Genomic DNA, 27185 nt, shown 5'->3' with positions numbered 1-27185 from the left:
AGGTTGTCTGGAAAATTAATGAGCTTCTGAAAATATATTGCTGAAGGTATAGAGATATTTCAAACTTTTAGTTGGATTTTTTTTGTAATGTTAAAGAATAGGCTCCTACAAAACAGTTATGCAGATGATCTGCAGCTTAATTTCAAACACTTCTAATCTGCAAATAGCCGCCACCATTGGAATCTAATGCAAAGCAACACTACACATTTTTTATCTGAAATAAAAGGAGTTTTAAAGCTGAAAGCCTACATAAGTATCATCCATCCATCCATCCATCCATCCAAGACTGTTAAAGCGACAGTAAATACCATAGTACCATGGTAAGCTTGCAGGAGCTATCTGGCAACATATGTATCTGTTAAATAGCAGCCACCATTGGAATCTAATGCAAAGCAACACTACACATTTTTTATCTGAAATAGAAGGAGTTTTAAAGCTGAAAGCCTACATAAGTATCATCCATCCATCCATCCATCCATCCATCCAAGACTGTTAAAGCGACAGTAAATACCATAGTACCATGGTAAGCTTGCAGGAGCTATCTGGCAACATATGTATCTGTTAAAGGATTTAGGGAGGCATCTAAATAATTTAAAATCAGCCATCCCACTGTGGGGAAAATAGTATACAAGTGGCAGACAGCTGTAAACAGCTTCCAACATCCTCAGGGTCGCCCGTCCAAGCAAGTTCATCCTAAAAGTAGACCACAAGATGCTGAAAAATATCCAAAAGCCCTAAACTGTCCTTACAGGACCTATAGCAGTCTCTTTACTGTTGATATGAAAATGCATGCCTGTATCCTTTGATATAATAACTTTTTGTGCCGCCTTTTGCAGCAGAGTTACTGAATGTGACTACAACTCTTTTATTATGTTTTTATCATGTTTGTCGACTTTAAAATACCTCGAACATTATTTCTTTGTATGTAAACACTTTATCCCAATGAATGCAATCACATTTTTTCATTCTGATAATGTGAAAACAATCTGGAAAAACTGCTTATTTCGAAGTTTTTGGTTTGTACTGCAAAGAGATTAATGACTCTACCCAAAAGATCAGGTACATTTGTGTGAAGATGGTGAATCTAGAGCGTCTCCGTGGAGGGAATAAAGAAGCTCTACTTTGCTTTTTTATTTAGGTTTTTTGGATTCACACACTAGCATCATGATGCCTGTTGCAGCTTTAGGCACTCTGCCCCATGGTGAATGTTAGGTCTGTTATTGTTGAAGCTCGCCCATTTAAGTATACGAGCACTTGTCAAAGTGCTGTGCAGGGATGCCTTGGAGTAAAGCCTGAAGGTGACATTTGGCAGGAGATTTGCATCTACTGATGGTTACATATACATGAAATGAACAGTTTTACTAGTAGGTGTTGGCTGGCAACAGCAATTGTGATACTGTAAATGAGATGAAAGCTGTGTTTGGGGTTTAGCACTGGCAAAGACACTTATGAGTGAAAATAAATGGATTTTGATGAGGAAAGCGTGTCCAGATGATCACGAGACAAATGGCTAATGTTCTTTGAAAGTGGCCTTGGACATTCTGTGTAGGAATGTGTGGCTGGTTTATAGATGTTAGAGTGGGGTGGTGTGAAGCTTTTTTAAGTGCCATCCAGCAGGTGTTCTGGCCTACATATTTTATGTGTAGGGAGATAGAAGACCTATTTTTAAAGCATTGATAAAACAGGTGTGTGCAGGAAGCATAAATTAAATGATCTTATATTCCAACATACTTTATGTCTCGGTGGATCTTAAGCACAACTATATCCTCTTTATCCTCTGCGCAGTGTGTAAGTCAAGTGTGATACACGTCACGTAAAATTTAGTTGAAGTTCAGTCTTCACAAATTAGAAAATGTGTCACAGAGTTGGCACCATACAGAAAACCTCTGACTTTTTTAAAGGAAAAGCTTGGCAAATGGTTTGAAAACACTTTACACAAATGTAAATAGATTGCTGTGAGGCTAAACCAACAAACTACAATGTGTTTTACTGGGATTGTATATGATGGAGCAACACAAGGTGAGAGGCAAATTATTAATTTTAAGCTTCTAGCAAATGTGCAAAACATTGTGGGCCTGATCTGGAAACATCCCAAATAGCATGTACTATAAATAAATTGCATGTTCAATAAGTGGCCGTGTTGCTTGCAATTTTCAATGATTGCGCGTTCTATGGATAACAGGTGCAAAACAGGTACTGACCGCCCTATTTAAATGAGGAAATTGTGTGTGCTACTGGCTGGAACAAGAGGAAAAGCAAACAGATCCTCTGCTATGTTTGCTAGAAATATGCAGGGAATGTTATGCTCATTATAAATGATCCAGTTGCTGATTTTTTTCCTTCTGTTCCGTTCGGCTCTTGCTTTTCTGGACTTTTACAGTTTGTTAGCTTTTGTTGTGCTACTCACAGCACGTTTGTCATCTGGCCTGATGAGATATTTCTCTTATCTTGCTAGACGTAACTCGCAACAAATTGGCCAAGCAATATTAACAATATAAAAGACATATATGTCTGTTAATTAATTTGTCTCCCTTGATCTTTAAATTCTTTTTGGAGATTGACTGGGTTCTGTTGTTTTTTGAGAGTATATGTTTGAAGAGTTCTGAGTTTATCATAAACAGCCACAATATTTAAGCCTGAATGTAATATTAGCAACATGAAAATAGATTGTTATGGCAATCTGTATGTTATAGCTTTGCTAATTTTAAAACTTAGTGTCAAATAACTGCAAAAAAGTGATATCAACATTTATATACGTAAAAATAAATTATTTTCCAATGATTTTACTAAATTCGTTTTGTTTGTTTTACCAATATTTTAACGATATACAACGTGCTTGTATTGTGCTTAAATAGTTTTTTGGTGACACGAAATAATTCTTTACTGCATAAACAAAACCCTCCCCTGGCATACGCTCACATTTAAACAACGTAATCAAACTGATCCAGCTCTGATTGCCCTGCAATGAATGTTACTGTCAATAAAGCAGTTTGTTTTGTTTAGTGACAAGGTTAAAGCTCAGTCTTTGTCACCACATGGAAAAGCTGCCTTAAAATGGTGATTTTTCACCTGCTAAGGATTGATTTTAGCATCTTGTTTGCAAATGAAGGATTTAATCTGCCATATAATGTCTTTAGTTCTTTCCTGTTAATTCTATTATCAACATCAAAGCACAGTGGATCTTTTGCATGATGTGACATTACAGGCTGTGTGCGCTTGATCAGTTATGTGCGCATTTTGCCAGGATCAGGTTTGTGCGCGTTGAGCAGATGATCACTGACAGCGATGTTATGCTGGAATGATGTTGAATGAAGTGTTGCAAGGAGTTTTACTACAGGAGTAATATCATTGCTTCTGGTTGTGATTGGCTTCAAATCAGAGCTTAGATAATCCTATATAGAATCTTCTATTCTCATATACAGGTCCTTCTCAAAATATTAGCATATTGTGATAAAGTTCATTATTTTCCATAATGTCATGATGAAAATTTAACATTCATATATTTTAGATTCATTGCACACTAACTGAAATATTTCAGGTCTTTTATTGTCTTAATACGGATGATTTTGGCATACAGCTCATGAAAACCCAAAATTCCTATCTCACAAAATTAGCATATTTCATCCAACCAATAAAAGAAAAGTGTTTTTAATACAAAAAACGTCAACCTTCAAATAATCATGTACAATTATGCACTCAATACTTGGTCGGGAATCCTTTTGCAGAAATGACTGCTTCAATGCGGCGTGGCATGGAGGCAATCAGCCTGTGGCACTGCTGAGGTCTTATGGAGGCCCAGGATGCTTCGATAGCGGCCTTTAGCTCATCCAGAGTGTTGGGTCTTGAGCCTCTCAACGTTCTCTTCACAATATCCCACAGATTCTCTATGGGGTTCAGGTCAGGAAAGTTGGCAGGCCAATTGAGCACAGTGATACCATGGTCAGTAAACCATTTACCAGTGGTTTTGGCACTGTGAGCAGGTGCCAGGTCGTGCTGAAAAATGAAATCTTCATCTCCATAAAGCTTTTCAGCAGATGGAAGCATGAAGTGCTCCAAAATCTCCTGATAGCTAGCTGCATTGACCCTGCCCTTGATAAAACACAGTGGACCAACACCAGCAGCTGACACGGCACCCCAGACCATCACTGACTGTGGGTACTTGACACTGGACTTCTGGCATTTTGGCATTTCCTTCTCCCCAGTCTTCCTCCAGACTCTGGCACCTTGATTTCCGAATGACATGCAGAATTTGCTTTAATCCGAAAAAAGTACTTTGGACCACTAGCAACAGTCCAGTGCTGCTTCTCTGTAGCCCAGGTCAGGCGCTTCTGCCGCTGTTTCTGGTCAAAAGTGGCTTGACCTGGGGAATGCGGCACCTGTAGCCCATTTCCTGCACACACCTGTGCACGGTGGCTCTGGATGTTTCTACTCCAGACTCATGAATCTAAAATATATGAATGTTAAATTTTCATGTTGACATTATGGAAAATAATGAACTTTATCACAATATGCTAATATTTTGAGAAGGACCTGTATAGCACCTTTCACAGACATGGAAAGTCATCAAGTGCTTTACAAAAAAGGAACATAAAAGTAATAAAAACAATATGAAATCAGTGAAACAAAATTTTAGCTAAAAGCCTGCTTGAATAAATGTCTTAAGACTTTTTTTAAAAGAGTCAGTGGAGTCGGAGCAGCGCAGTGATAGAGGGAGAGCATTCCAGAGCCTCGGTGCCACCACCTGAAATGCTGTGTCACCACAGGTTTTAAAATAAGTTCTGGGTACAGTCAGCAGCATCTGATTAGAAGATCTCAGAGTCCTAGGAGGACAGAGAAGCTTCAAAAGGTCCACTATATATTTTGGAGCCTCACCATGAAGTGCCTTAAAAGTTAAAACCACAATTTTAAAATGAGTCCTAAAGTGCACAGGGAGCCAATGCAGATAGGCCAGAACAGGAGTTATGTTATGTTATATAATTAAACTTAACACCCTCACCTGGGTTAGTGTTAGCTATAGAAATACTTAATGCCAAAAAAGACTTTTCAGTAGTAAGAAGTAACCTTATTTTCAGTTTTTCTTTTTCAGTTTTAAGGGCACACAGGTACACAATATGAAAAAAACACAAAGCTTTTGGGCTCTTGCGAAATTATATGTATATTATTATCCATTCAAACTGGCTTATTCAAAAGAGAGATGGGAACTAAAATGTCTCTTCTTAACAGGTTGTCAGTAACTAGCGAACTAAGATGCAGTTATATACTATGTGTAAGCACAGCATAAGTTTATTTATTGAGTCAGATATGTTTTTGTTACGCTTTAATGATTCACAGTTAAGTGGCTTCACAAAAACCGACCTTTTTCTAAAAATAGTCAGGTGAAAATATGTGAAAAAGCACCTAGAGTTCAAAGGAAGAACTTTAAAAAGTCTGGAGAGTTATGATTCTGATGTTGCCTTTGTGGAAGGCGGAGCAGATCTGTGAATACGATGCACGTGAGTCACCAGAAATTTCGCAAATGAAATTGACAGCTGGACAAACATATTAGTCAAATAAGTAAAAATAAAAAAAATCGTTCCTTGAATGTTGGACATTGAATCTCATATTTTCAAATATCTGTATTGACCATCAAAAGTCTATATTAGGGGCAAGCATGGTGTAGGGACAGACCAAGCACCCCAAATACAGAAGCTATTTATCCTCAATGGAGCTGTCCATGGTTCGACTCCGGACCTCAAGGAGAAGAAAGGCCACTGGTGCCACAAAATATTCAAAAAGCCCCGTCAGTTGATCTCTAGGAAATACTGTGATTAGATACACACAATAAAAACATTAACCTTGCAAAATACATGGAAAGATGCTGCTACTTTCCACCTGTAGTTGCTGTGCGGTTGATCGCCACTGTTTACCTAACATCTTTGGAGCTTTAAATTGCTACTTTTCTAACCTCTTTTAGAGCTGACTGTACTGCAGTAGTAACATTAGTTGGTACATGAACAAAAACAAAAAGAAAACATTTGTGTTTACCTTATTATCTTTATTTATCTACCTGTATAACGTTTAGCATCTATTCTCCCACACACCACACCTACTAACTTACCCACCTGCAAAATAAAAAATGGGTTGCAGCTATGGTTTCCCCAATCTTCGCTCTAAAGTAATGAATGGCCTTTTGGTCAATATTTCCCAAAAATTCAGCTTCAACTTCAACAGTATGACATGATATTTCATACTGTAATTTACTTTACGTCTATGTGAATCCTGTTTCTAACCTCCCAGTTTACTACACGCCTCTCCAGAAGGACACTTCTACCCTGTTCCATGAATTGAAAGTCACATCCCCCACTAGCAGGACAGAAGGCAGTGTGGCAGCATGAATGTTGGTCATGGAGGAAAGGGGGAGCAGTGGACACCAAAGAGCTGTGTTGCACTTTGTCCACTGATTCATGAAATTTAATAACAGTACCAAATGCTGTAAGGGTTTCTGTTTTGTGGCATTGATTGCAAATCTTATTTAATCATTTTAAAAATCAATTGTTTCCTGCTTGTTATCCTATAATTCAAGAACAGTGCATTCAACAATGACTCCTTTTCGCTTGTTCTACTCCATTCTGATGTGTTTTTTTCCCCCCACTTACTGATGAAGCCGAGGTTATCATTTTTTTTTTTCATTTTACCCATCCCTCATTTCCTTTCTTCTTTATCTTTATCTGGTTTTCTCCGTCACTTTCTTGCTACCTCAGTGTAATGTGATCTAGGACCATCGCTGCCAGCCCCAACTGTGGCACTGCAATCTTTGCACTGCTCCGGTTGCTAGGCAGCCTGTCTGAGACAGGGCTCAGTGATGCACCTATTTCTCCCTGTCTGCTTTCCCCCAATAAAGAAAACAAAAAGAGTGAGATGGGAAAGTGTCAGGAATAGCCAGCGAGCTAAAATATGAAATTCTGAGAATTATCTGTGAGTGTCACTTCACTTCTGCAGTGCAGTACAGTAGTGCATTGTGATCCTAGGGGCTTTGGAGGCTGCGCATGCGGATTTGTTGAAAGCACAAGCTTCGAGGCTCTAAACAGTGTGACAGAACTCCACTGTGACTGTGCTGCCCACCTTCTCGTGTGGTTGTGATGGAAATCGCAGTGTGCAGATTTTGTGTCATCGCGCCTAGAATGAAGCCCACCATGTGTGGCTGAAACCGTGGGCTGCTGGCAGGATGCCCAGGTGTGGGATATTGGTACAGGAGTGAGGTTACCATAAAGAAGCTGCATGAACTGCTGCCTTTTAAATAACTCATGAATCAATGCTCTAGTAGCTCCATGTGGCTGTGGGGGACGATAACTATACGAAGTAAAATGCCAAAATGTTTTTGAAGCCTTTGTTCCTATTATGTCTCAACTTTTCACTTGTAGGCGTCACACATGTTATGCGATGCACAAGCTGTGCCTATAGTCTGCCAGCATTTGGTTGAAGGAGGCTATCTGACAGAGATGCTGCTTTGTGCGTCAGTTGAAGGACCTGTGTAATTTACTTTGGTATACCAGAATTCTATTTGCCATAAATACTATTAATTGTTTGATCTCTTTTGTTAAATTTATTCACAAAATCACTACCCTGAGTACCTGAGACCTTCTTAGTTGGATAACCTTGGCTGTGCCTCCATCTGTGTGTGTCTGCTTGCAGAAGTACAGGTACCAGGATGAGGAGACGCCCCCCTTGGAGCACAGCCCAGCACATCTGGCTCAAGGGAAAAGTGCAGAGATGCTTCATATGAGCGACAAGAACCTTGCTGCCATGGAGGCGATACATGGCTACACGCCACATACACACATCTCTCCTGTCAAGGTACTACAATCACATGTTTACATATAGACATTGTGGATTAATAGGTTGCATTATTACTTTGGTGCAATGAAATCCAGTCTGCAAATGTGGTACATTTCAAGAGCAATTCATTATTCCTTAGCTTCTGGGTCGTAGGTATTTATTAAATATGCTGAATATTCAATGGGGCATCGATGAGGTGATCAATCTTATTTTTCAGTTTTTTGTAACACATTTTGTGAATAACCTTACTGTCTAAATTACTTAAAATGAAATATTGCTGTAAATAAAAAACCAATCCAAATATTAAGAAATCTTTATATTGTGAAAACAGATAAATGAACAGTTCTGGTTAGAAGTATACATGTACTCATCATGGGCATGACTGTTATTTTACTTGGAGTTTTTAAAAATGCATTTTGATCTTCAATGCTTAAAAAAAAAAACTAAATCAGCTTTTAAAATAATTTCCTTTAACCACATAGGGTCAAAATTATAAACTCAAGCTTAAATATATTCACACCACCAATTATATCTGTGAAAACATCTCCCAGCAAGTTCACACTTTGTGAACCACAGACAAACGTCTGCCATAATTCTGGCTGGATATTTCAAAACTCTTCTTGGCAGAACTAAAAGAATTCATTTAAATTGGTTGGTTTTGGCTTCTACATGTAGTACACAAAGTTTTAATAGGTTTGAGGTCAGGACTTCTAGAGGATGATTTCTTCATTCCAAAGCTAGTTTTGATGCGTGTTGCAACAGGACAATGATCCCAAATAAACAAGTGTCATAGAGTTTCGACACTCTGACCCCAACTGTCACCATTATGAAAAAACGAATTGCTTAGGAACGGTCCAGGGCCCACTAAGGCCCAAGCTGATCATAAACTGGAAGTTCCTCAAACACCAATATCAATGTCCAAAATGAGGCCACTTTAACATAACTGTGGACTGAGCAAGTGCCAAAATCCTTAAAGCTGTTGGAAAAAATAATAATCATTAAAAGCCTAAAATTAATGTTACATTCATAACCATGATTTATATATATATATATATATATATATATATATGCATATATATATATATGCATATATATATATATCATTTGGTTTGAATGACAAAGTTGTAACGTGGTTTGTTTCCTTCAAATCTTTTTTATCAGTTACGAAACATGATCTAAGCAGGTTAACAATGTATTTTTATTTATCTCACTTACCTTACAGACACAAAGCATTATCTGATTTAACTTTGCACTTAACACAACATGTTGGCATCCTACATAAGAGCGCTGACTGGAATATAATCTTATTTGATAATTAAATATGGCCTCCTGCACCCTCATGGATCAGCTTTAAACCTGTATGAACATGAACGTCAGGCAATCTGATATCTACACTTAACAGCAGTAAACACAAAGTGCGGCTGGACACATGACACCTTAAGGACAGACAGTGGGCAGACAATATGATTCAATTAGGCAGGTGTGGTCAAAGAGAAATCAGTGTAACTGATTCCAATCAGCATTTTGTCATCGTTATTTGTGTGGATAAAATGTGCTCAAACATATACTGGCACATTATGCTAAGGGTAAAAAAACAAATAAAGATGTAATGATGCACTTAGATGTGTGTTGTGTATTGAGACAGACATCATAAGAGCTATAATCAACAAAGCTGAAGGATAAAGCTGACATCAGTAGAAACATGAGCACCTTGCTTGAAGTACATTAACAACTGCCTTTTGTAACTACAAATGCAAAGGTGTAAGCTGTGGTGGCCATTCAGTGATGATGTGTCTCATATGCCCACACGTTATTCAACAATCTCGGTAGCTATTAAGAATGAGGAGATCCTGATTTTATTTGCTTTGATGGTGAAACGTGTTACATATTTCACACGGGGAGAAAAGTGAAGTCTCTAGGTGAGCCAAATGAAATGCTGCCTTTTAATAAGCAGCGAAGAAAGGCAGGGTTATTATGCTTTCTTTCCGTCATTTAAATTATACACTCATCTATTCAGTGTGAGGGGTGATAACCATGGAGATTTCTGCTTAGAGACGCTGAAAAGGTGCTGGTTGTTAGAACACTGTAAAACTGAAGTTTGAAGCAGAGTTGTTACTTTAGGGGGAAGAAACTCTCTTTGTGGCGGCTGGTTTTAGTAAACAGTGCTCTCTAGCAACGGCCTGAAGGTAAAACTCTAAATAGTTTATGTGCAGGTTGTGTGGGGTCTGCAGAGATTTTCCAGCTCTTTTCCTGACCCTAGACCTGTATAAGTCCTGAATGGAGGGAAGGTCAGCCCCGATTATTCTCGCTGCTGTTCTGATTATTCGATGCAGTCTGGACCTGTCCTGTTTTGTGGATGAGCCAAACCACACTGAGATGGATGAAGACAGGACAGACTGAATGATGGCAGTGGAGAAGATGACCAGCAGCTCCTGTGGAAGGTTGAACTTCTTGAGTTGCCTCAGGAAGTACAGTCTCTGCTGGGCCTTCTTCCGGCCAGTGTCTATGTGTGAAGACCATCTCAGGTCCTCAGAGATGGTGGTTCCTAAGAACCTGAAGTGGTCCACAGCTGACACGGTGTTGTTGAGGATGGTGAGGGGGGGGGGGGGGGGGGGTGTTCTCCGAAAGTCCACCACCATTTCCACAGTCTTTAGTGGGTTGAGTTCAAGGTAGTTCTGACTACACCAGTGTACCAGCCCATCCACCTCCTGTCTGTATGCAGACTGGATCAAACCAATGACAGTGGTGTCATCTGCAAACTTCAGGAGTTTCACGGATGAGTCCGCTGAGGTGCAGTCATTTGGGTACAGCTAGAAGAGGAGTGGGGATAGAACACACCCCTGGGGGGCACCAGTACTTATTGATCTGGATCGGGAGAAGATGCTCCCCAGTCTCACCTGCTGCTGTCGGTCCGTCAGGAAGCTGTTGATCCACTGACAAGTGGAGGCCAGAACGTTGAGGTGGGTGAGCTTCTGGTGGAGGATGTCTGGTATGATGGTGTTGAAGGCCGAGCTGAAGTCTACAAATAGGATCCTGGCGTACGTCCCTGGACGGTCGAGGTGTTGCAGGATGAAGTGTAGACCTAAGTTGACAGCATGATCTGCCGACCTGTTTGCTCGGTAAGCAAACTGCAGGGGGTCCAGCAGGGGGCCTTTGATGTCTTTCAGATGCTTCAACACCAGCGGCTCAAAGGATTTCATGACCACAGACGTCAGGGCTACAGGCCTGTAGTCATTTAATCCTAGGATGGTGGGTCTCTTGGGCACCGGGATGATGGTGGATCATTTGAAGCAGGAGGGGACCTAACACTTCTCCAGTGATTTGTTGAAGATCCTTGTGAAGATCGGAGCGAGTTGATTTGCACAGGCTTTCAGACAGACAGACAGACAGACAGACTTCAGTGTCATCATCACCAACCTTTGGTATACAACAGCATTTTGTTATAGTGCTTACTTGTTGCCCACTGTCTGAGGGAGCACCCATTCACATTTAGTGCATGATACAACAAACAACTTATACATCAGAGAGGATGGTGTCTGTCATTAAAAGCTGAAAAATACATTATTCATTAAAGTGATGAGGGAGAGGCTTAGTTGCTCTATTAAAATCAACCATTATGTGTTAATCAACTCTGTCTAAGTAACAGTAAAAATTATGATTATTGTCTACCAGTATGTTCAGATCATTACTTGTTCAATCAGCTTCCAGAGGTTTGTGGTGTTGTTTTTTATCACTAATACCACTTTAATTAAAAGTTCAAATTTAATGAGCTCAACCACAGTCTAAAGTAATCAGTTTAATTATGACAAATACAATTATAATGCAACAAACAAATATGTTCCTCTCCTCTGTAGAGATCTGTTGGTTTTGTCTTCTGAAGCATGTTTCTTCATTGTTTAAGTTGTTTGTGTTTTGTCTTTTACAACTGATTCGTGGAGTCAAAATAGCCACGTAAATAATTATATAAATAAAAAAAGTATTCACAAAGTTTGCAACACATGAAATGTAGTAAAATGTGCCTAATGCAAACAGTATGAGCAATTACTGAAACTCCAAGATTAACAGCAGGAATCATGAATCATCTGCTAAAAACCTGTCTACAGGTGTTCCACAAGGATATGTCCTTGAACAACTGTTGTTTATGCATCATATAAATTATCTCCCATCTGTATGTTCTAAGTGTAATATAGAAACGTACTCAGATGGAGTTGTATGGTATCTTAATCTTTCATTTAAAGGTCAAGTTTAATTTCTCAACTTCCTTATTCATTTAAAATTACATGCCAACAGAAACATGGGCATGCACTGATCCTCCCACATATCATTTAGCGCCTTACCAACTGGTCACAGGTCAATGATAATATTTTGAAACCATTAAAATATGGAGCAAACACATTTTGATAACCATTCTCACAACTGTTAAAATCTAGTTCTAATTGTTTGAACTAGCAAATTATCATTTGTTTGTACTCTGTTATTTGCAAAGGGGACTCTGTAATGCAGTTGTCCAAGGAACAGAGGTGAAAAATAGTCTTTTGACTAACTCTGGCACATAAACCGAAATGTTTACTAAACTAAACTAATGTGAATATATTTTGTGCAGCCAAAAGAGCAGCTGCTTTTGTATTCAATTATTTTAAATGTCTGGCCTTTTTGAGTCTTAAGTATACCACAGACTGTCCTTATCATGTTTTTCAGGTTTGCACACATAAAATGCCTCTTTATATTATATGCAAGCTCGTAATCTACTCTTGATTACACTTTCAAGGGTACCACAGATGTATCTTTTAGGAAAGTTGGCTACCTATTTTGAAGTAACCTGTATTTTTGCATCAAAATGTGAAAGACATGAGTCAAGGACCTTCACTTGGCATGAAAACTAAAATCTTTTAAAATATGCAGAGGGCTCAAGATCTCTTAAATTATGTTAATTCCACACCATTACGCAACCAGTAACCCTGTAACACAGAGTTTGTTTTGCTGGATAGATGTTGCGCATCAGTCCACCAGTGATGTTTTTACATACCTTCAAATTATTGCAGATTATTGGAGCCTTGGAATCAAGCTTTTTAAACCTTTTTAAGCAAAGGACAGAATCAGAATCAGAATCAGAAAAGCTTTATTGCCAAGTACGTTTTTGGACATACAAGGAATTTGTTTTGGCGTAGTCGGTGCAATACAGTACAAATTAAACAGTACAAACATATCTACAATATAATATAAATATAAGTGCACAGTTTTAAGTGAGTGAGAGTAAATATAGAGCAGTATAAGATGCAAGAGCAATACAACAGTGCAGGTGATCATTGTGCAAGTAAAGCAGTGCAAGTAAGCAGGAGTCCAAGCTGAGCGTTAATGTAACGCATAGAGTTACAGGTTACAGGTGTCCTGTCAGCAAAAAAAGGGGGGGTGTGGGGGAAAGGGGGAATGTCAGGGTGGTTTCCGGGCTTTGTTAACCAGGCTGGTGGCAGATGGGAAAAAACTGTTCTTGTGGCGTGAGGTTTTGGTCCGGATGGACCGCAGCCTCCTGCCAGAGGGGAGAGTCTCAAAGAGTCTGTGACCGGGGTGGGAGGGATCAGCCAGAATCTTCCCTGCCCGCTTCAGGGTCCTGGAGGTGTACAGTTCCTGGAGCGACAGTAGACTGCAGCCAATCACCTTCTCAGCAGACCGAATGACACGCTGCAGCCTGCCCTTATCCTTGGCTGTAGCAGCGGCGTACCAGATGGTGATGGAGGAGGTGAGGATGGACTCAATGATGGCTGTGTAGAAGTGCACCATCATAGTCTTTGGCAGGTTGAATTTCTTCAGCTGCCGCAGGAAGAACATCCTCTGCTGGGCTTTCTTGATGAGGGAGCTGATGTTTGGCTCCCACTTGAGATCCTGGGAGATGATGGTTCCCAGGAAGCGGAAAGATTCCACAGTGTCAATTGTGGAGTCACAGAGGGTGATGGGGGCAGGTGGGGCTGGGTTCTGCCTGAAGTTCACAACCATCTCCACTGTCTTTAGAGCGTTGAGCTCAAGGCTGTTCTGGCTGCACCAGTCCAACAGATGGTCCACTTCCCATCTGTACGCGGACTCGTCACCATCAGAGATGAGTCCGATCAGGGTGGTGTCGTCCGCAAACTTCAGAAGCTTGACAGACTGGTGACTGGAGGTGCAGCTGTTGGTGTACAGGGAGAAGAGCAGAGGAGAGAGAACACAGCCTTGGGGGGAACCGGTGCTGATGGTCAGGGAGTCAGAGACGTGCTTCCCCAGCCTGACGCGCTGCTTCCTGTCAGACAGGAAGTCAGTGATCCACCTGCAGGTGGAGTCGGGCACACTCAGCTGGGAGAGCTTCTCCTGGAGCAGAGCTGGGACGATGGTGTTGAAGGCAGAGCTGAAATCCACAAACAGGATCCTGGCATAGGTTCCTGTGGAGTCCAGGTGCCGGAGGATGAAGTGAAGGGCTAGGTTGACTGCATCATCTACAGACCTGTTGGCTCTGTAGGCAAACTGCAGGGGGTCCAGGAGGGGGTCGGTGATGTCTTTTAGGTGTGAGAGCACAAGGCGCTCAAAGGACTTCATCACCACAGAGGTCAGGGCGACGGGTCTGAAGTCATTAAGCCCTGTGGTCCTTGGCTTCTTGGGAACAGGGACGATGGTGGAGGACTTGAAGCAGGCTGGCACATGACATGTCTCCAGTGAGGTGTTAAAAATGTCTGTGAAGACTGGAGACAGCTGATTAGCGCAGTGCTTCAGGCTGGCTGGTGAGACAGAATCCGGACCAGCAGCTTTCCGGGGGTTCTGTCTCCTGAAGAGTTTGTTGACGTCCCTCTCCTGGATGGAAAGAGCCGTCCTCGGCGTGGGTAGGGAGCTGGTGGGGGTTGGAGGTGCCAAGGCCCCTCTTGAGGTTGGGGAGGTGGGGGTGGTGGATTGTGGCTGCAGCTGTTGGGGGGCGTCGTGGGAGATGGTTGCAGGACTGTCCCTTTGTCTTTCAAAGCGGCAGTAGAACTCGTTCAGGTCGTTGGCGAGGCGTCGGTCGTTGATGGAGTGGGGGGCTTTCGGCTTGTAGTTGGTGATTTGCTTGAGCCCTTTCCAGACAGACGCAGAGTCGTTGGCTGAGAACTGGATTTGGAGCTTCTCAGAGTACAGTCGTTTGGCCTCTTTCACTGCCTTGCCAAACTTGTACTTGGCCTCTCTGTATATGTCTTTGTCCCCACTCCTGAAGGCCTCTTCCTTATCCAGTCTTAACCTTCTGAGTTTAGCTGTGAACCAGGGTTTGTCGTTGTTGTAACTCACCCTGGTGCATGATGGTACACAGCTGTCCTCACAGAAGCTGATGTAGGAAGTCACAGCCTCTGTGTACTCGTCCAGACTGTTGGTAGTAGTCCTGAACACATCCCAGTCTGTACAGCCTAAACACGCCTGGAGATTCTCCACAGCCTCACTGCTCCACTTCCTTGTCGTCCTCACAACAGGTTTGCAGAGCTTTAGTTTCTGCCTGTATGCAGGAATCAGGTGGACCATGATGTGGTCGGATTGGCCCAGTGCAGCACGTGGGACGGCGTGATAAGCGTCTCTGATGGTGGTGTAACAGTGATCCAGAATGTTGTCCTCTCTGGTCGGACATTTTATAAACTGTCTGTATTTGGGAAGTTCGTGGGTCAGATTACCTTTGTTAAAGTCACCAGCGACGATTACTAAGGAGTCCGGGTTGGTCCGCTCCACACTCAGTATCTGGTCGGCGAGCATGCGCTGTGCGACCTGCACGTTAGCTTGCGGTGGGATGTAAACACCGACCAGGATGAACGAAGCGAACTCACGGGGGGAATAGAAAGGCTTACAGTTTATGATGAAGGATTCCAGGTCTGGAGAACAGTGCTGCTGAATCACTGTCACGTCGTTGCACCAACCACTGTTGAGGTAAAAACAGATTCCTCCACCTTTCGCTTTGCCGGAGAGTTCCGTGTCTCTGTCCGCTCTGTAGAGCTGGAATCCTGCCAGCTGCAGCGCGGAGTCCGGTATTAATCCACACAGCCACGTCTCCGTGAAGCACAAAACTGCCGATGAATAAAAGTCCCTGTTTTTCCCCAACAACAGTTGTAGTTCCTCCATTTTGTTGGGAAGTGAGTGCACGTTAGAGAGACAGATAGGATGTTTCAATTTCCAACCTTATTTTTCTACAATTTAATTCTGCTCATTGTAAAAATGTCTAAAGATCAATGCCTAACCATCATTTTGTGATCAAGCACACTTGAGTTATGCAACAGGTCAATGAGCCAAAGCACACTAGTAAGTACATTTCTGAATGAGTAAAAAAATGGGTTTGGAGTGGCCTAGTCAAAGTCTTGACTTAATTCCAATAAATGCTGTAGCATGAACTTAAATAGGTTGTTCATGCAAAACTCTTCATTGAGGCTGAAATACAAAATTCTGTAAAGAGCGGGTCACAATTAGTCCTTAGTTATGCTAAGGACTCATTACTCATCATGCATCATGTATGCATGTATGTGTGTGTATATGTGTGTGTGTGTATGTATGTATGTATGTATGTATTTATGTATGTATGTATGTTTACAGATATTTATATGTACAGTTCTGGAGCTCTGCAAGTTATGAAATAAAAATTATGCAGTCTTAAAATAACCACAGGAAGCATACCATGTCAAAGGAAGAGTGTTGATGCTATTCACATTGTTTGTGGAGGCCTGACTGGCCTTATTTCTATTTGTAGCTTCCTGCTATTATTTATTACGTTTTGCGCTTCTCTTCTGGGAGAACTGAATTTATTGCAATGGAAAACATGTCTTGAACTTGTTTAGATCAAAGCAAACTGTGTGCACCATGGTTTAGAAGTTCTGTGCAGCCTTAGGAAGGCATAAAAAACAAAACACAATGAAAATACATAATAAAAAAATGAAAATGTCACTTTGACCCAAAGAAAACCAATCTTTTGGACAGCCTTTCAAAAGAAGGTTTAATGGAGGATTTTTAGAGGTGTTACTTCAGATGGAGTTCACTTCTGAAATCAGCTACAACACCTCAGTACAGACATAATCTGTTTTCAGAGTAATAACCTTTTAAAAAAATTCTGGTATACTTAGTCTCTCTTACTTCTGTTGTCTCTTTACATTGCTGTACTGTTGTGCCATTTATAAAAGTCATGCAAGATGTTTTCTGCAATGCGATTGACTGCTTAGTCAAAACAAGTTATCTGTAAGTTTTTTGATTAGATCTGCTATTTAAACATACACTTGATTGCCAAACGTATTGGCTCACCTGCCTTGACTCGCCTATGAACTTGTGGCATCCCATTCTTAATCTATAGGTCCTTCTCAAAATATTAGCATATTGTGATAAAGTTCATTATTTTCCATAAGGTAATGATGAAAATTTAACATTCATATATTTTAGATTCATTGCACACTAACTGAAATATTTCAGGTCTTTTATTGTCTTAATACGGATGATTTTGGCATACAGCTCATGAAAACCCAAAATTCCTATCTCACAAAATTAGCATATTTCATCCGACCAATAAAAGAAAAGTGTTTTTAATACAGAAAACGTCAACCTTCCAATAATCATGTACAGTTATGCACTCAATACTTGGTCGGGAATCCTTTTGCAGAAATGACTGCTTCAATGCGGCGTGGCATGGAGGCAATCAGCCTGTGGCACTGCTGAGGTCTTATGGAGGCCCAGGATGCTTCGATAGCGGCCTTTAGCTCATCCAGAGTGTTGGGTCTTGAGTCTCTCAACGTTCTCTTCACAATATCCCACAGATTCTCTATGGGGTTCAGGTCAGGAGAGTTGGGAGGCCAATTGAGCACAGTGATACCATGGTCAGTAAACCATTTACCAGTGGTTTTGGCACTGTGAGCAGGTGCCAGGTCGTGCTGAAAAATGAAATCTTCATCTCCATAAAGCTTTTCAGCAGATGGAAGCATGAAGTGCTCCAAAATCTCCTGATAGCTAGCTGCATTGACCCTGCCCTTGATAAAACACAGTGGACCAACACCAGCAGCTGACACGGCACCCCAGACCATCACTGACTGTGGGTACTTGACACTGGACTTCTGGCATTTTGGCATTTCCTTCTCCCCAGTCTTCCTCCAGACTCTGGCACCTTGATTTCCGAATGACATGCATAATTTGCTTTCATCCGAAAAAAGTACTTTGGACCACTGAGCAACAGTCCAGTGCTGCTTTCTCTGTAGCCCAGGTCAGGCGCTTCTGCTGCTGTTTCTGGTTCAAAAGTGGCTTGACCTGGGTAATGTGGCACCTGTAGCCCATTTCCTGCACACGCCTGTGCCTGGTGGCTCTGGATGTTTCTACTCCAGACTCAGTCCACTGCTTCCGCAGGTCCCCCAAGGTCTGGAATCGGCCCTTCTCCACAATCTTCCTCAGGGTCCGGTCACCTCTTCTCGTTGTGCAGCGTTTTCTGCCACACTTTTTCCTTCCCACAGACTTCCCACTGAAATTTCTTTCTGTGTCTTACCCTCTTGCTTGAGGGTGTCAATAGTGGCCTTCTGGACAGCAGTCAGGTCGGCAGTCTTACCCATGATTGGGGTTTTGAGTGATGAACCAGGCTGGGAGTTTTAAAGGCCTCAGGAATCTTTTGCAGGTGTTTAGAGTTAACTCGTTGATTCAGATGATTAGGTTCATAGCTCGTTTAGAGACCCTTTTAATGATATGCTAATTTTGTGAGATAGGAATTTTGGGTTTTCATGAGCTGTATGCCACAATCATCCGTATTAAGCCAATAAAAGACCTGAAATATTTCAGTTAGTGTGCAATGAATCTAAAATATATGAATGTTAAATTTTCATCATTACATTATGGAAAATAATTAACTTTATCACAATATGCTAATATTTTGAGAAGGACCTGTATATTGTTCAATATAAAGTTGGTCTGCCCTTTGCAGCTATAAGAGCTTCAGCTCTTCTGGGAAGGCTGTCCACAAGACTAAGCAGCATGATAATGGAATTTTGGACCATTCTTCCAAGAGCACATTTGTGAGGTTATAGAATGATGTTGGACGAGAAGACCTGGCTCTCATTCTCCACTCTAATTCATCCCAAAGGTGGTCTATCAGGTTGAGGTCAGGACTGTGCAGGCTAGTCAAGCTCATCCACACTAAACTCTCTCATCCATGTCTTTATGGACATTGCTTTGTGTCATGTCAGAAGAGGAAGGGGTAATCTCCAAACTGTTCCCACATGGATTGTCTAAAATCTCTCGGTATACTAAAGAATTCAGAGTTCCTTTCTCTGAAACTAAAGACCCACGCTCAGCTCCTGAAAAACAACCCCACAGCATAATGCGCCCTCCACCAAACTTTACACTTGTCACAATAAAGTCAGACAACTACTGTTCTCCTGGCAACTGCCAAACCCAAACTTGTCTATCAGATTGCCAGATGGAGAAGGGCAGTTCGATTTTATACACCTGTGGCCATTGGAATTGATTGGAACACCTGATTTCAATTATTTGGACGGGTAAGCAAATACTTTTGGCGATATAGTGTATTTCATCATTTGAATATCAAATTAGGTCTTGAAAAAGTTGTCATTAGTTGTGTTGCACAATTTAATAACACATGTGAACCAGATGTGGTCCTTAGCTAAACCAACTCTTAAAATGAATTCAAAACACAAAATCACCAGTGGCACTACTACTACTGGCACCCCTGTTCCTAATTCTTTCTAGAGCCTCTTTTTGACAATAGAAAAGCTCTTGGTCCCCCCCCCCCTCTAACATTTTACAATTTTGAGCACACAGAGAGAATGATCCTTGGCCATTTCTGTTGGCAAAATCTCTCTAAATAATCCAGACTCCTTGCTACAGCCTTATGCTGTCTTCTCCTCAGCTCAGCCTACATGTTTGGAGATTTAGGTCTGAGAACTAGGGACTATGACAGTAGGTTAATTGATCACTGGTGGACAATTTTTGTAGTTTTAGATTGTTATCCTGCTGCATGACGCCGTGAAGATGCATCTTCAGTTTTCTGGCTGAGATCCCAATTTTTCAATTAATATCTCCTTGCATTTCAAAGAGTTAATGATACAGTACCCTCTAACATGGCACTCGGGACCACTGAATGAGAAAGAGGCCCACAGCATCAAAGATCCTCCACTTTATGTAACAATTAGCATAATGTGCTTTTCTACATATTCATCCTTCCCTGTAACTTGTAGGTGGCAGTTCCAGTTAAACTATCAGTCCCATTTATCAGTCTCCATTGGTGTTAGGGAGACTTGGTGATCCCAAGATGTGACTCTTTACTGCAGTATAACAGTAATCTTTAGAGATTTTTGTTCTATCTTACCATTCTCCTTACTGAATGTGATAGCAGATAAATATGATAATGACTAAATGAAGCCGGCCTCTTTGTCTCTTCATGTTTATACCTCAAGGAAACAGGAAGTCATGGATTACTAATTACACATTTCCAAGAAGTCAGATCAAACCCATAAAATAAAGCACAACTTTAAAAAATGCTTCAGTTACAGTTACGATACTTTCTGACGATTTTACAAGCAATTGTGCTACTGTTGATTTGCTTACAATGATTATTTCTCATTGTAAGATTGAGTCACCCCTGAGTAGATACTTAAATTGGATTTTTCTAAAATGTTCATGTGATGTTGTGTGAGATTATGCTTCTACTCAGCTGTGATTTTATTTTTGATTTGTTTTGATGTTGACATAACTTTAAAAAGAAATGATAATGAAAGTTTTGTAATGGATGATGGCTATGATGATGATGCATGGTTTTCCTGACCATTGTGGTTGAACCCTTCACATAAGGATTTTCTCCTCAAAATTCCACAATGACCATACAGTTGGTTTAGTCTTGGCATTGTGTTGCTCATCTCTCTTTATCTCTATATTATTTTTAATGGAGGGAGTGCATAGTTTTAACGTAATTTTTTTTCACACTACTAATGAGGTGTTTGCTTTTCCCCCCCTTATTCATCCTGCACACCTTCTTCCTGCACTCCTTTCCTTGCTCGTCACTGGGTGCTGGCAGCAGAAAATTAACTAAAGCTTAGATATATAAACAAGGTTTGGTCTTTGAAATTCTGCAGGTCAAAGGAAACTTAAGTGCAGGAATAATTACCAATACCTAACAGTCTAATTTTCCTTGTCTTAATTTGCAACAGAGAAAGACTATAACTTTTTAGTGGACCCCTTGAATAAAGGAAAGGTCGATTCTGTCAACAAAAATAAAGACTCAGAATTATATCATCATGATTGGTCTTGTGGTGGAATAAGTCAACACAGCTGTCTAAATATTCAGACTTCAGTGTGCTTTGCTGAAAACCCAAACTTTTCAAGTTGGAGCAAAAGCTGCTGCAGTTATTTGTAAAAATTCATTAGGCAGAGGGAGTATTTAGAGTGGCTGTTTCAGCTGTGCAGAGCTGAACATAGGGATTTTAGAGACGTAAACAGCTGTGCCGTTTTGGATTGGTTCTTTTTGTTTTTTATCCATATTTCAACTACCTCATTTATGAGTTATCCTGATTCCATGCTGTGTTTTGTATTTCGGACCCTAATCCCACTTATGATTTAAATTTGTAATTTATTTATAAAGAAACAATTCATCGAGATCAAACATAATATGCAAATGCAAGAGAATTAGGTAATCTCTTTTTAACTGCTCTAAATATAGTTAAATTTATGGGATAATGAGTGATATCTGCTGAAAGTATTTCATAGACTTCCCATGACACTCATAACCTGAACTTTTTTAGGTAGGTTGCTGCAAGTTTCTATGGCTTGTACATCATACATTATTACTGTATACTTAGGGAACCTGTCATTTTTATGCACTTTTATGTTCAAAGCATGCAGTGCTTTGCAAAGGTTTTCATACCTTCTTTTACCTTTTGTCACATTGCAACCACACCTTGAATGAACTGAAAAAGATGCATAGTTTTCCAAGTTATTTCCAAACTAAGTGTGGTGTTTATTCAGGCCTTTTTACATCATACGGAAAACACTGATGTGAAACACAGAGGTGGCACCGTAGTGCTGTGGAGGTAATATCTGCAGCAGGAACAGGAAAGCTAAATACATGGCAATCCTGGAAGTAAACTGGTTAGAGGTTGCAAAAGACTAGAGTGGCGATTCTCCTTTCAGCAGTACAAGAATCTGTGGTAACACATGAAAATTGATGTTCACAGACAGGTTCCATGCAATCTGACATAACCTGAGCTATTTTATTAAGAATTAGAGAGAAAAACTTCAGTCTCTAGTTGCACAAAGCAGATAGAGACATACAAGAGAGTTGCAGCTGTTACAGCAGCAAAAGGTGGTTCTGAGTATAGACTCAGGAGAGCAGAATGGATGCCACACTTGTACTCTGTAGAGAAATGAAAAACTGTGTTTTATTTTCATTCTACTTCACAATTATGTACTACTTTTTGTTGGTCCATTACGTAAAATCTAAATAAATTACATTGAAGTTTATGTTTGTAATGTGACAAAATATGAAAAAGTTCAGGGTTTATGAATCCTTTTGATGGACAATGTATACTTTACACTCAATATAGATTTCTGAATAATCTTCAGTATCAAAGGCATATTCTATAACTGAAGAGGTAAGCAAAACTAAATCAGTACCCACAGTTCTTCCCTTTGCCCATCCGCGTGTCCTGCACAATTACCCTGTCCCTTCTGTTGTTTTACAGCCTGTGTTGATGTCCACGGGGCACACCCCAATGTACACCTCTGCAGTTTCCACACTGGTAAGACCACAGCAATCCATGATAGTCCATCAACATTAACATCAGTAGTATCATCATCAATCATCATCAGAAAGTGACTTTTTTTAAATTCACCATTGTCATTTTCAGTCCTTTCTCCTTGTATGTGTTGGGTTTTTGTGGTTTGCTCACTGTTATATTCATAAAGTCATGAATTCTCCGCATTATTTCAGGGTATTCATTCCTTATCATTGTCATTTGAATCTTCTTTGTCAAGCAGATTCGTTCTGCTCGTGGTCATTGTCTACTTTTGGACATGAAATATGCTACTTCTTTTACACTGCAATGTTTGAATGCATCAGGACACACATAAAGAAGAAGAAAACCCACACACCCCCAGTGATACCTCAAGTTCTTATTTTGAAATATAAGTCTGAGGATCAAGATTATTTGTTTGATACAAAATCTTGAGTTGTATGCTGAAAGTGTAAGATGGAGGTTGAGAACATGCAATCCTTTGCAGGACACACTGAAACCTGTAGGTGGCAGTGTTATACTTCACCCAGTGATGTTCATAACCTTGAGAATACAGTTATGTTGCACCAGTAGAACAGTTTTATGATCAGACAGGTTGCACTTGACTCATGCTATAACTCTCTGTTTCAGGGCAAAGCATGTGCATTACGGAATAGTGGTACACTGAAAAGCTGCATGTCTAAAGTCGTAGATTTTGCATCTGCAGATATGCAGTAGAAGATTTTTACAAGGGATGTTGTTTGTATTTTAAATGAAAACAAACATTATGTTACATACATTTTATTTCTAAGTGGAAACCATAACAAGAAAAGTTCAAAAGTTAAGTCACATAAATAAATTTAATACATTTTCATTCTGGGCAAAATTTGTTAAATTCTATCTAATTATTAAGATGATTTTATTTGAATAAACAGTGGTAATGAGCTTCACACACAACAGGGAATGTAAGTCAAATTCTGTCATTTAGGGCTTCAAGTAAGATAGTCTTGGTTTCAAATTCTGTCCGAAGACCTTCTTGCTTCCTGGGTACCCGAAGTCTTCCTGCAGTCTAACACTGAACAATTGTTCGATTATGTAGATAGATAGATAGATAGATAGATAGATAGATAGATAGATAGATAGATAGATAGATAGATAGATAGATAGATAGATAGATAGATAGATAGATAGATAGATAGATAGATAGATAGATAGATAGATAGATAGATAGATAGATAGATAGATAGATAGATAGATAGATAGTAATGCCTTTCAGCGTGTCTGAGTGTGTCTTTGCTGACGGCATAGTGCCCATTTGGATGTCATTGATGTGTAGGCGGTGTCGTCAGTCTGTCTCTTTATTGCTTTAATGGTGTGGGGTTTGCCAGCTTCAGTCCAGGACCCTATTGATTTATGGGTAAGATAGTCTTTGAAAACACCGCATTGGTTTGGCAAGAGAGGGGGAGCTCTTTGGATTATGTGCATGATTTAGCAAAGAGGTGCTTTAGCTCCAAATGACATCAGTTATTTGAACTAAATGGTATGTAACGTATTAGACACATTTTTCAGACTGTTTATTATATATGCCCATAGTGTGTCTTATCACCAATCATTTCATGTTAATAAAAAAAAACAGATGCCACACTAAATGCATCACACTGTAAAGATTTTAATTGAAGGCAGCAATAGTATTTATTTCAAAATAAATATTAAAAAAAATATTGTTGAACAGATTCTATAAGAGATGAGATGCTTGCAGTAAATGTCAAACATATCTGGTTAAAACAGAACTGCCACCTCGTAGGAATGACCACAGGTTTTTATGTTTGATAAATTGCTAACAGACCTCCTTTCTTTCCCAGCATTTCCTATGAACAGTATATGTTTCTGAATATCGGACACTACAGGTTTCTTGGTTGACTTGTTGGTATTCTAGGAATATCTCAAAATTAGAGGGTTGCAGATGAGGCTGAAGGAGACGAAGCTTTCTCTTGTTGCTGAATCAATCAACTTCAACTACAAATGATTTCTAACATATTGCCTTGATCTCAACCTGGAAAAGTCTCATGGAACGGCGGATGAATACAATATTAAAATGGCAAGAACAAAGTGTCGTTGTTCATAGCTCACAACTAATAAGTGTCAAACTACATATCTACATTACATAGGCTGGACAAAGATGAGCAATAAAACAGACGTTGGGCTGTCAAAACAGAAATCGGCAAACAAAGACATGGCCAAGATGAAGCAAAGTATTACCGCACCAAATTAGTTTTAAGATTCTAACATCATCAACAGAAACCAAAAATAGAAGTTTAATTTAATTTTCATCTGTCAGAAATTTGGAGATGAAGATAAAAGACCAAAATGCAGTCAAATTCTAGGGGCAGACAAGCAGGCAGGAAGCAGATAAAGCAAGAACTTTTGAATCTGATCAAGCTGTATAAGTTACACTGATACCAAGCAACAGGAAAACAATGTCCTGGCAATGTAGAAATAAAATAGAAGCTATAAATATTTAGACTCTGACCTATTTTTTGTCAACCCTGGAAAGATGTGTAAAACAAGAGACCCTGCAGTCTCTCCAAATCATCCAGAGTCCTGATTCCTCTCTCAAGCTTCTCTTCAGCCCACCTCACAGGTTTCATTTAGGATTTAGGTCTGAGGACTGGGATTATATTTAATGTTTCTGTTTCTTTACTACAGAGCTGAGTTAGTTTTAGACACCTACTATATATAAAACAGTCAACTCTTTTGAGATGTGTTTGACACAAATGCATCAATTTGAATACCCCAATACAGCTACTGTTTTCTAGTGTTTTCCTTTTGTTTTTTTCCTCTATTGAAATCCTTCCTTATTTATTGTGCACTCCTGTCTGGTCAGTATGTGGCTTTACCTTCATCTTCTCCAACCTGCTGACTTTTCTTTAATAAATGTTTAAATATGTCCCTGCAGCTTCAGTGTAATTACTGTGCAGCCGCAGCTCAGGTCTCTTGGGAAGGAGAGGGGAGAGAGGAGGAGGGAAAAATATGCACACATAGAGAAAGAAAGAGAAGTGGGAGATGTTTCTGCATTCAGAACAGCAGGACAGTTAGAGATTATAGAGTATGAGACCATCAGCTGACAGGCTCGTCTTTCAGCATGTCCTTACAAAAATGTATTTGTTCTGCATAGCCTCTGTATGTGCTTGTGTGCGTGGTGCACATGTATTACATGACTATGGTAGATGTTTCTTTCAGGAAAGAAAAGCTAAATTTAAAGGTGACAGTTAATGTTCCCAATTTCCCATAGTTTTCAAGGCAAAAACTAAAAATATTCAGGACTGCATAAAGTTTTAGGGGTGGTCCAAAGAACCATACTTTCTGGTCATTTTAGAAGTGGTCTTGATCTGTAGTTTTCTAGGCTTTCTGGAGATAGTTTAACATTTGTTCTTTTTATACATTTTCTGTACAGTCCTTCTACCTGACCATGGCAGCATATTAGGAAGTATGAGGAATATGAGTGGAAAAGTCTCTGCAGTAGATAAACAGTATCTGTAATGCAAGTCTTTAAGAATCAGGAAATAAATCCTGCAAGACATGATGCAGGACCTGATAGATGCATACATCCTGGATGTTTGGACTTAATGATTCATTAGGAATAACCTTACTGGTGCCCTATGTTTTATGACCGACAAACTGTGTATTCATGGATTTAAGTAAATAAAATCTAGTATATGTTGTCCATGTGGTGATAGCAAAATGGCTAAAGATTCTATTTAAATCGTTTCTTTGCTAAGTTGTCTGTTTTGTGTAGACACAACACTGGTTCATCCCTTAAAATTTTTTTTATTAGGGTTGTCACAATACACAAAAGGTGTTTGTACTAAACTGTCACAGTACAGTGTCAGCATGACGTTCACATTTGTTTATTTTTTATTTTTGCTAAGTGCCATGACAGAAAATGAGCAGATTAAGCCAATGCAGACCACACCAAAGCAATGCAAAAATGGTTAGCAGTAATGACAAGCATGAAGCACTCCCCTTCTTGTTTTGGAGCACCAGCGCACAAAGTTGGGCTTTTCTGTGACATAGCACTATTGGAGTGGAAGCTGTGGATGCATGGTGAGTAATGGCCATGTAAAAGTTTGGTTATCGCAAGCCATATGTATAGTTATTGTAATAAAACTTAGTATGGCTTCATTTTTTCTTTAACATGCCACCTGAAACAACTAAATAAATACTACTAGACGCTTACGCCACTTAGTATTCAAATAGTGTCAAACCACTCGATTATTGGTTTAACCTTTTGTAGTCCATTTATTTTGTATTTTCTTATTAGGGGAAGGTATTCAGCTCCTATTTCCACTGTACTACAATTTCCGGCTCTTTTCTTCCACATCATTGTATCTGGGTAGTTTTTTAATTAATTGCACAAGCAGTAAATTGTAAAATATTGGGCTGTTGTAGAAAACACTGCACAAACAGTAATTGAGGTTAAATGCGGACACCACAACTTCCCATTCCTATAGTGTTACAAGAGATGTGACAAATACCTAAGCTTTAGATGAAATAGCACATGGCTTAAAAATACCAGCATGCATGGACATCTTGGATTCAGACCCAAATTGCAGTTAGCCTCATATAAATAGAGTAGAATAAGAGTCTTTTTGAATTTCT

General features: G+C 39.9%; 1 protein-coding gene across 1 annotated transcript in view; it reads left to right on the top strand.

Annotated features, from left to right (window-relative positions):
• The window catches only part of LOC124876270 (disks large homolog 4), a 79935-nt gene that overhangs the window by 19277 nt on the left and 33473 nt on the right, over window positions 1-27185 (top strand). The window contains exons 2-3 of the mRNA XM_047378912.1: window positions 7672-7833; window positions 22497-22553. Coding sequence (XP_047234868.1) covers window positions 7672-7833; window positions 22497-22553 — 219 coding nt within the window. The remainder of the gene's footprint in view (window positions 1-7671; window positions 7834-22496; window positions 22554-27185) is intronic.

Source organism: Girardinichthys multiradiatus, chromosome 11 (genome assembly GCF_021462225.1).
Source record: "Girardinichthys multiradiatus isolate DD_20200921_A chromosome 11, DD_fGirMul_XY1, whole genome shotgun sequence".
Taxonomy (NCBI): Eukaryota; Metazoa; Chordata; class Actinopteri; order Cyprinodontiformes; family Goodeidae; genus Girardinichthys; species Girardinichthys multiradiatus.
Note: the sequence above shows the minus strand (reverse complement) of the source record. Positions and strands in the feature narration are given on the sequence as shown.